An 11,518-nucleotide genomic window follows, 5' to 3' on the forward strand; every position below is an offset into this window, starting at 1 on the left:
TCACTATACATCTTCTACGCAGGTGCGAGAGTACTGAGCAACCGGATGTGAAAAACAGACACAGTTCTCTCACTGCTGCGAGTGTGCGAGTGTGAGATACTTATACAAATACTTTAAGGTAAACAAAACCAACGTTCTCTTGTGGTAAAGTATGGTACTGAACCTTTCACATTTCTGGGTTTGGTCAACGCTATTCTGTAACGTCTCGATATAGGCTTATCCATCCGGTTACAATCGGTGGTCTGCTAGATTTTCTTTATAACATACATGTCAATCGCTTGTGACGGGTATACATTTTCATGTCATGTTTTGTACGGTTGTGAATTAAGGAAATACTGTTGGCTATTTAAACGTAAATCATTACAGGTCAACAGTTGTCAATAATGGTTATTCTTATTCCATAAATTGTTTAATATGGGTACCGGTTAGCTAATTAAGTATCAGAAAATGTAAATTAAACATTCGGCTATGTGTTAAAAGCAGACTTTGCTTACACAGAGACCGAAGCACAATGCTACATTTTACTGTCGTTTGAATTTCTGTCCAAAGTTCTATAACAAGTTAGATCCGGTAGATTGTAGAGATACACACAAATTTCTGTACACATAAGTGTTACTTATATTTGTAATATTTCGAATGGCTCGGACTACACCTGTCCATGATTTTAGCAGGATATAGATAGTCACTTATACTTTCTTTAAATGATCCAAAATAGTTTGATATCTTTTACTTAGTTCTTGAAGAAATTGTTGGTGGCCAGTGCAACTGTGTAACTATATGTTTTCATTGATCCATATGCACCAACAAAAGCAAATATGCTTCATTATGTGAATTCTATGAACAAAAGAGGGAGAATTCTGAATATCATCTACAAACATGATATATGTACGATAATTAAACACGTACATATTTAATTTAATTTCTACTATTCATAATATCTGCTAACTACAAAGCATCAATTCAATCCATGGCCATTTGGGTATACATGTATTGGGTACACTTTGCAATATAAATTGTGCCTTTGAATTCATTAATGAAATGTAAAAGAGTAAAAGAAATTCTTGGCATAAATTATTTCTCATTGTCATGAAGATCATTGTATATTGTAACATGCATGTTCCTTTCTTCTGTATTTCCAGACCATTGTGACTTGATTTGAAAATGAGTAGTTCTGAAGAGGTCTCCTGGATTTCCTGGTTCTGTGGGCTGCGAGGAAATGAATTTTTTTGTGAAGTAATTTATTTTTGTATTTTATCATATAAAATACCAAGGTACTTTGTTTGTACAATTTCAGCTTTCTAAGACACCATTGAGAAAAATTGGTGTATTTTTATGCCAAATGATGTGCAAAAATTACCTCACACATTTAAGGATCAATATATTTTTTTTTTCTATCAAAATTGAATTATTTACGTTTTTAAATTTTTTTTTTATGAACACCCACCTTTGATACTATTGTTTAATTCCAGGTTGATGAAGACTACATACAAGACAAATTCAACTTGACTGGATTGAATGAGCAGGTGCCCCATTACAGACAAGCCTTGGACATGATTTTAGACCTAGAACCAGGTAATCATGTAAATCGGGTACACATAATGTCAAGTCCTCGTCCTGCATTAACTTATAGATCTATATTTCCAGTTATTACAGTGTCTGTATTATCAATTGATATTAGTATGAGTCAAATGTGATGGATTATAATGAGTCAAACATGGGGAATTTATTATGGGTCAAACGTGGGGGATTTTAACAATTATCACTGAATGTTATTCACAGTGAAATGTTAGATATCATAACAACATCAAAACACTCATAAATCTGGTTGAAAACGAGAAAATCACCCCCAAACTCACAAATGTTTTACACTTTTAAGAGTAGGGACTATACTTCAATTATATTGTATCACATTTCTTCCCAATTTAATTCTAAATTGTCTCAATTATCACAACTGAGGGCAATACTTTGAAAGGTTCAGATGCAGGCATTTTTATCAAAATACTTCCTCAAATTCCTAGTCTTTACTTTATATACTTGTTATATTCATTACATAACCGCCTGTTATATAGTGAATTCACCCTTGTAATATTTTCACAACGTTTCACTATTGTAATATGACTTGGAGTATTTATTGACTGTGGCAATCAGATTGTGATGTTATAATATGAACAGTGACATTGCTTTATACTCTATCACTGCTTAAGTGATATAGTGCATGTGATTCAACACATCATATCAGTACAATTTAATTATATCAGTTCTTTGAGAATCAGTATGGTAATACAATGTTATCCGTGAATCAGTATGAAGAAATATTGTTAAAATTGATTGATCAGATCAAATGAATATGATTTTCATCTTTTTGCTATTAATTGGAAAATGAAAAAAAAATCCATTTTCATGACTTAACATGAACAAGGTATTGTATGTCTCATTATCAGTGAGCTGAGTGGCTGTAATTTGTGATAGATAAAAAAAATTAGGTAAATATTTCTGTTTCAGCTATCCCACTGAAAAAAAAAATATCATTAGGATGGCTTTCTAAATTTCTTCAGTCTGATGTTAGTTAAGTGTGACTCTTATGTCTGCTGTCCGTCCAGCATCACCCTTTTTTTTTAAAACAGGCAACTTCTCAATTACCAAGTGACCAATAGTCACAGTATTGGACCAGTAGCATGCTGGGTTGAAAGAATATTAGAATGGTTCAAATCAATGACCTTGACCTACTGACAAAGATACAGGGATAAAATATTTGAAATACTTAGAGGAACTTCTCCTCAACTAATAGAAGATGTGATTTGTCGGGAGTTGCTTTCTAGATTAAGGGTTTTTAAATCTGTTAAAATCACATTGACCTACTTCCATTGGGTCAGATATGTTGTTTGTTAAAAATAACTGGAGAAATTACTGTAAGTATATGTAGTGTCTATTCTTTATGATGGATATTTTTCCATTCTTTATATTTTGGTAGTCGTAAGATTAATTTATGATTCCATTGACACAATAAATAAATACGTTACCATGTAATCCTGTCTGATTAGATGAGGATGAGGAGGAGGGAGGAGGAGGAGAAGATACACCCCCAAATTGTTTGGTTGAGCAAGCCTCAGGCATGTTGTATGGATTAATCCATGCCAGGTTTCTCATGACAAGCCAAGGCATGACCATCATGGTATAGCTATATATAAGAAAAGAACTGTTTGAAAAGTTGACCTCTATAGTACAAAGGCTATTTTGTTATGTTGGTAGGGGCTATTCCATATGTGTGAATACAAGGGGGAAGGTAGCTGGAGATATTTTATAATGGGTTTCTTAAGTAATTGTTGTTTAAACAATGTTTTTCTAGCTGCCACCTCTTCACTTATCTGAATTTTGGAATATCCCTTACAGTGACTGAGCTAGCTTTGACATGTACAATTATGTATATTTGAAATATTTTATGAAAGCACAGTAGTTTTAGTTCCTTTATTTTACTTGCTTGTTCATTTGTTCAAGACTTAATGATGAATATATTGATATCAATATCCTATAAAAATTGTTAATTGAGAACATAGATAATTATACCATATAGATGTACAAGGTGAGCCCAGTCAGTTAAATACTAACACTGTTTGCATGTTTGTTAATTTTTATTTCATGACTTGTGCCCTTTCATAAATCCAGCATACAACTAAAGGATATCCTCAGTATTCAGAAAACCGAATACCTCAAGTCAGAAAAAAGAAGATTCCCAGAAATCATAGCTTTCATTAAGAAACTAGTTTTACTGACACCAAGAATTTAAAAGTCACACCAAACTAAAAATGTTGATGTAGCAGTTGTTATGTATAAGTGTGCTGGGTTTACTGAGTCATGTTGTTGTTGATTAGATGATGAACTTGAAGACAACCCCAATCAAAGTGATCTCATAGAGCAGGCTGCTGAGATGTTGTATGGTCTGATACACGCCCGATACATCATGACCAATAGGGGCATAGCACAGATGGTAAGGTCCTGTCTGTTGTAGAGTGCACAGAGGTCACATATATACTAACTTAGACCCTGGACTGTCAAACTTATCCCACTTTATAAAATAGTAAGTAATGCTTATGGTGATGTTATATAATTATATAAACTATTTTGTATTTTGTCACAAATAACAAAGGAAGGCCGTTTTTGACAAGTGCCATGTTTGGGCTTTAAATTTACGATCTACAGCGCCCTATCCCCTAATCAAGATAATTTTAACTGCTGAACCGTTTCACTATGAATGACGTTTCTTTAAGTTACGTTTCAAAGTTGAAATGTTATTCAGCCAGATATTCTTCGCAATGATCATAACTACAAAAATTGTGCATTCATTTGTTAGATTGTTTAATTCACTTTTGAAGTTATGAAGGTACTTTGCATTAAATTTAATGGAAACCAGAAATCTAGTTTATACTGGATGTTCTTAAAGTATTAACATACTAGGATTGTATTTTACTATATAAAAAAATCTGCATATATTTACATGTTTCTACTTTTTTAAATTGATCAAAATATGAATTGGTTAATCTTGTTTCATACTTTCACCTTTCACAATTGAATACGCAGAACATGTAAAGGAAGAAATGTTGATTCCTTAGAGTTTAATAGTCATGAGCATGTGGGTCATGAAAGGTTGAGCTTTGTGACAAATTACTCAAAATATCTACTTCCCCTTGATGTTTCTGCATCTCAGTTAAACATCATGTAAGAAGTAAGGAGTATGTGTATTCACATAATTTTACCATCAGATGTTCAGTTTTATGTTTTGTTAAGAATTTTCTTTTTAAGATATTGTACTAACTTGTTTCATTGTAATAAATCTGGTTAATTTGACCATCAGGTTAATATTCAAAAACTATGTTGGGTTTTCTGTTAGTCTAGGTGATTTTATTTGACCGATGTAACTTCACATCTTTATTCAGTTCTAACTGAAAATTACGTTTTTTGTTAAAAAATATTATTAATCAACTAGTTGAAAAGAACTGAATGATAAATGATTTTTTGTCATATTTTCTTAACATTATATATTTTGATATAGGCAAATATGTGTGTAGAAAGTTTTAAGTATTTTAAGGAAAGATGCTAAACTACTAGAAAATGTTTGACTGTGTCTCATCTAATACTCTGATTTTAACAGATTGAAAAATGGCAACAAGGCGATTTTGGATATTGTCCTCGAGTTTACTGTGAAAATCAAGCAATGTTACCTATAGGTAAGGAAAGAATGTTAATGTAAATTTTGTAAGATGTTTTGTCTATGAAGGGCATTGATTGTCAGTTTCTTTCAGTTTGACAGTTAAATATGAATTTTCTGAACAAGATTTTTGATTGGAAATCACTCAAAATTTACTTTTATTTGACTTATTGATATGAGTAACCAATCAATATTTATTTGGTGGAAAAAGAGCAACATAAGTATATCCATGCCATGCGCCTTGTAAGCTCACTGGAGCCTCTAGTCTGTAAATTTTTCTCTGTCAAACTTTGATGAAATTTTCTAGGAATGATCAATTCATTAATCGAATTTTTAAATCAAATAATGTTCAAATTATATCGAAACTTTTACTGAACTATCAGTATCAACCATTAGATGTTGTATCAATTATGGATTAATTGCTTTGTTATAGAAGTTATTGTATATATATTTTCACATATTAAGTCAACAAAAGTTTGACCTGTGCGATTTCTATATCTGTACAGGACTTTCCGATGTACCTGGAGAGGCAATGGTTAAGCTCTACTGTCCAAAGTGTCAGGATGTATACACACCCAAGTCCTCCCGACATCATCATACAGACGGATCCTATTTTGGCACAGGTTTCCCTCACATGCTATTCATGGTTCACCCAGAGTACAGACCAAAACGGCCTGCCAACCAGTTTGTCCCAAGGTAGGTGAAGTAGCCTCTAAACACACTGGTCAATCATGTTTATTTTGTGTGGAATACATACTTACATTTGTATGTTGGCCAAGAAAAACTGTAATCAAATTATCTTAAACACATTTGATTTTTGTAGAAACCCTTCTTTTTCACCTTTATACATAAGTTTTTACTGTCAATATTGTTTTAAAGAAACAAAGAGAGTTTTAGTGTAGAGCTTGCAAATATTAGTGTTCAAGAAAAAGAGAAGTGTAAAATTAGTGAATGTCATGTTCAACATGTCTGGTTTTAGTATTTATTGATATATTATCATCCAGAGATGAAAAATTTCCGCCAATCGGCGGATTTCCTCCTTTTTCATGACAAATTTGGTCATTTTTGAGATCGATGCAAATCCGGTGAGAAAATTTCAGGGGTGGTGGGGGGATTAGGTATGTCTTGACGATGCATTTCATTTTTAAGCAATCTTCATCAACTCCATTCTTAAATCCTTCGATTTATATGCCCTTATAAACTGTAAAATTGAACATCGAGCAATTACGTGCACTGAGTTTCCAGTATCGTCAACTCGATAATACGAAGGTAGATAACTCTTACATCGGTAGAACGTTTGAAAGCTATAGTTGAATTACAACAGAGACGAAAAATTTCCTCCGATCGGCGGATTTCTGCCTTTTCCAGTGCCAGCCACTTTCATCTCTGATTATCTGATATTTTTTTTTAGACTTTACGGATTCAAGATTCATCCTTTGGCCTACAACCTACAGAACCAAGCAGCTGCCAACTTCAAGGTGCCAATGCGAGGGCTTGGACATAACAATAGTAAACGCTGACTCATGTAACCAAAGGAAACCTGCATTATAATAAGGACAATATTTATAAAGTAACCTCATGCCTTCTTATAGGGAAGGGGTTATATAGCTAACAAATGTTGACTCGCATAACAATTTAGACTCTTGCTACAATGAGTAAATGACAAGTATTTGTAGATCCTTGTCCTGAGATAGTGATACTTATGGAAATGTTTTAAAGATAAGTAAGATATTGTATAATCATCTTTATATAAGATTATCATGTTGTCCGCCGTGAACAGTTCCTGATATGATAAGAAAACGAAACTTTTCTTTTTTTCAGAGTCTGTAAAATACTATTTTTTATTTGGGCTATATTCTCATTATTTTGTGGGCTCTTTGTTTCTAAGATAAATGGTACTCGGGGGAAGTACACTGATACTAAAAATCCACGTCATATCTTCATTTAAGCATGTCACATGCTTGAAGTCATGGATTAAGAATACTCGAAATAATCAACCCGAAAGGAAAGTGATCATTGTACAGCACCGGGAATGATTTCTTAGACTGTATCTGATGACAGATGTGATGATGGATAAACATTTATTGAAATTTGAAAATTGACTCAAGGAGTGAGTATTTCTCAAGGGCTTTCAGATAACAGTCCATAGACCTTCTCTAAATGTGTTGGTGATATTTGTCTGAAATAATACATCCTCTTTGTGATTATCATGGCCAAGGCTAAATGATTGTTGTGGCTGAAATAGTTATCACAAAAATATGAATTTAGATGGATTTCATATCTTCTGTATAGCTTCTTTTTGTAAATATTGATTTCCATTGGATTTTATTGAAACCTAAAACAATATTTGTAATCATGGTGTGTAGTGATGGATGACAGCTAATTTAAATGTATAAATTTCCGTATCTGTATGTATGGAGCGTCTCTTCTCAGTTTTGAAAACCATAATTTCGAAAGCTGATGTAGCCTCATTGTAGCAGAAATACCAGGCATTTGTAAACTGTATTTCAGCTTGTGGTCAGTATGTCGAACGAACACCATGGCAACCAAGTAGCATATAGTAAGATGTATGATAGTTATCATATAGTTTGTGACATTTATTCTGATGGAAATGTTATTACAGTAATTGTGTTATATATTGGATTTCACATCTTGATTGTGTAAATTACTGTATCTTAAGAAGCTTTTGATATCTATTTAGCTAAAGCAGCTGAAAATAAACTGTTATACAGTGTAACAATATGGCCATCTCAAGTTTATACCAACAAAAATGATAAATTCAACACTACTGAAGAAACTTCATATTTTTCATGGAAATGAGATAAAAACAAAAAAAGTAGAAACTTAATTAAAAAAAAAAAATTGAGAAACATAAATCAGTGGTGGGTATTTCTCTGTCATATCATCAGCATTTCACTTTTTATGGGATCGATAATGAAGGAGTTTTCTTTGGGTAAATTAAATGATATCCTGAGAGTGCTTGCAGCAGGTCTATTCTTAGGTACCAAATTTCCCACTGCCAGTTGTAGAGTTATCATTCATACAAGTACTGATGTTTCCCAGGGAGGACAGATTCGTTGTAATAATTTTTGTGTAGATGTGCTATAACAAGTGCTGGATATAAAATCTAGTGTCTGTAGAAACAGGTAATAAAAGTCTGTTTCATTTTATAAGAAAAAAATGTCTTTGTCTTTTTTTTTAACCGTTCAAAATGGTGAATATCACCTTTATAGAGGTTGATAGCATTCATGTTGTCTCCCTTGACATGTGTTGAAAAATGGAAATGTTTGTGGTTAACGCTAGCGTCTTGACAACAAGGTAGACAACTCGTGTATCAGAATCATTCACAAAATGACAACCGTGTATTTTAATCAGTTTTGTCGGCTTATTCCATGCAGTTTTATATCGTCGTCGGAATATGATATTGAAACAAAAAACAAGTCAAAAAGGTCATTCTTTTTAAATTATCGTTTGTTAATGGTGTTCAACGTACTAAGCCTTGCGTTTTTGAGAAGTACAGCAACCCCGATTTCTCGAAAACTTAATACATAATCCATAGGGGGTAGCAGTCCCTATATGTGATCATGACAGTGTTCCGGATTTAAAATGTCGTCTTCCCGATAACATCACCGACAATTTACGACATTAATTCTGGCTATTGAACGAACTGGGAATAAAATGCATCTTCGATGTACATTATACACAAACTCATAACTGCTGTAACACACAACAGAACATTGGCACCAATCTTTGTTTTCTTTCATGGTTTCTGAAGTACATAGATACGACAGACTGGTATATACAAACTGATGTGTCCGGTTTTCCCGTTTGATTTAGTAGTTGACCATTGCGACCGGCGCCCCGTGGTTGATCACCTTAATATCTTTTATTAATAAGAAAATGGGGGGAAATGCACCACCCAACGAAGATGTAGGGTAAACCGAAAAACCTAAGGCAGTGTCCTATACTAAGTGTAGTGTTTCTTGAGTTGAAGAATTCTAATTATATGTTTAGCTTTGGAGTGATCTGCCGGTAGCATTCTCCGTGTACTTTGCTTTAGAGTTTGTAAGCCCACTTGTTTAAATCTGGTCTCGCTCAAAGAATCTAAAAAAAAGTAATGAAATTTGACTTGGGACATGTCTCACGTTAATGGATTATCGTGTAAGACTTTCATGGGAAACCTCTAACTATAAAATCAACACTAATTGTATGACAATTCATAGAAAGTACCTCCACAAACGTTATCCTTAGAGACGTCACCAGGAAGCCGACTTAACTGGGTCATATTCGAGTGAGTTGCGCCCAATTTTATCCAGCTGACCATTTAGTAGCTATTGGTGGTTACAAATTAGTACTATCAACATCGGACACCCCCGCAAATCGGTGGTGAATGTCTTAGGGAAAGGGGCATAAAAGCCGAGAAGAAATGACCGACTTCGTGGAACTTGTTGGTAAAAATTGAGCCCTTCTCTTGGTGACTTGCATGTTTCATCGAAAACGGACCTTTCGAAATCTTTAAATTTCACGTATAGATATATTAGATGACGAAGAATTTATTGACCATATCTATAAACTCCAACTTTTTATTCAGCAACAATTGCGATATTAGCTTATAGGATATCTTAACTACTCTTGTTTCGCGGGAGAACTTACGGTGGGTGGAAACCGGAAGTCCGAACACGTCCATCATCATTATATATATTCACAACAGCTCGATCGTTGTCTTGACATATACGTTGAGGAACCATAACGAATCTATTCAGAATAGTCTGTCATTTGGAAAATATCCTAAAATCAGAGCCGAAATACCAAATTGATTATACCTGAGAGGGTGGTTTTTTTCTGTATATGCAGTGAAAGGACAGGAATTTGACGTTACGACCGTGTCAGTACAGGTCATGGTAACAAATGATATGTAGTGTGTAAATCATGCTGAAGGTGTTAAGGACAACCGACACTTTATTCTGAAATTGTAATGGAAGATTTCTAGGCATGTTTTCGGTATTCCATGTGTAATTTTAAACAATCATTTGTGACACTCGTCTAAAATTTACAAGAACTTTATCCAAAATATTTTTCAAATATGTCGTAAATTGCACATGCCATTATACCTTTGATTATCTGAAGAACATTTTCCAAATTGTCTTTTTCATTTATATTTCGATAAACTTCTATATCAATTTGTTTATATAAAGAAAAGCGCGATATAAGACTTCCGGGTTTCTTTCCGCGTCCGTATGTTCTACACGATCCTAATGAATACTTGTCACTGAATTCTTGTGATTTCATGTCGATGCATTTTATAACGAACAAAGCCTATTGCGGAACTTTTTTTTTTATAGTTTTGGAGATATCCTGTATCTCACTCGATCTCATTTGTAGCATGGCAAGTTATTGAAAAAGGAAAAGAAGAATGCTACCATGTTATTGTAGCTGCTTGTTGTAACTGGCAACCATTTCTTCGTAAAAAGGACAATAGAACGAATTGTACTGTGACGAGTGTATCGGTGAGTCACAACAGCAGTGATCAGACGTGGTGTGGTGGACAGAGTTGGTATTTAAAGTGATGTAACCTGTATTCACCAGGTTTTATATCAAGGAATATATAACTTAAAACAATTGTTTATATATGACGAATTTGGTTTACGGGAGATAATTGGATCAATTTTCAACTTCGAACATGGAATTAATTTATTCACAAAACGTAATACAAATATTGTCGTGCCAACAGTGTGAATGTTTGAAAACAACGTCGTTTCCAAAGTATTATTTTTATTATATAAGAAAGTGAAAGTGTTTGGTATAGCAAACTTATACTGTATATATATATCGATAACGCATAAATTTTAATAATACTAATCCATTTGATCACTCGAAATCTCTACAAAGAATTGCACAACATAATTTAAACATCACAGTGGACTTATCACAGACTTTACCGCAGATTAAACACTGATATCACAGATAACACACCATCCCTGACCTCGCATAGTCCAACTAAAGCAAAATAAATAGGAAGAAAACTGAAATACGTGGCCTCCATGCCAAATCAGAGATTGGTACCACACATTTCTTTATCACGTTGGAATAGGCTCCCCGCGATATTTCCGTTTCTATGGTAACACGAATTCACTCAATGTAAGGATGCCTTGAAATCCTTCCACGAATGTTCCAATAAGCCATCAAGGGCAGGTAACCCAGTAAAGCCAAAATTAAGGCGATCTGTCTTGTTTAGATATAAGAGATAATTTAAGGAAATATAGTATATAAGCAGTATAAGACAATTTAAACATTGCCACGCACGTCGTTCTGTAG

At 33.7% G+C, this 11,518-nt stretch overlaps 1 protein-coding gene across 1 annotated transcript; it reads left to right on the plus strand.

Annotated features, from left to right (window-relative positions):
- Positions 1-38: 38 nt before the first annotated feature.
- LOC132558516 (casein kinase II subunit beta) lies at positions 39-8,384 on the plus strand. The gene is made up of 7 exons (XM_060223084.1): positions 39-118; positions 1,140-1,233; positions 1,470-1,572; positions 3,870-3,985; positions 5,147-5,222; positions 5,710-5,899; positions 6,615-8,384. The coding sequence occupies exons 2-7, from the start codon at positions 1,162-1,164 to the stop codon at positions 6,721-6,723; spliced, it is 666 nt and encodes a 221-aa protein (XP_060079067.1). The 5' UTR covers positions 39-118; positions 1,140-1,161; the 3' UTR covers positions 6,724-8,384.
- Positions 8,385-11,518: the final 3,134 nt, after the last annotated feature.

This window comes from Ylistrum balloti, unplaced genomic scaffold (genome assembly GCF_031769215.1).
Source record: "Ylistrum balloti isolate Yb309-2 unplaced genomic scaffold, AGI_CSIRO_Ybal_v1 Utg370794, whole genome shotgun sequence".
Taxonomy (NCBI): Eukaryota; Metazoa; Mollusca; class Bivalvia; order Pectinida; family Pectinidae; genus Ylistrum; species Ylistrum balloti.

Coding starts and splice junctions, on each gene's coding strand:
- LOC132558516 (XM_060223084.1), top strand. CDS start 1,162: ATGAGTAGTTCTGAAGAGGTCTCCTGGATTTCCTGGTTCTGTGGGCTG. Junction 3,986..5,146: donor ATAGGGGCATAGCACAGATG/GTAAGGTCCTGT, acceptor TGATTTTAACAG/ATTGAAAAATGGCAACAAGG. Junction 5,223..5,709: donor TCAAGCAATGTTACCTATAG/GTAAGGAAAGAA, acceptor ATATCTGTACAG/GACTTTCCGATGTACCTGGA.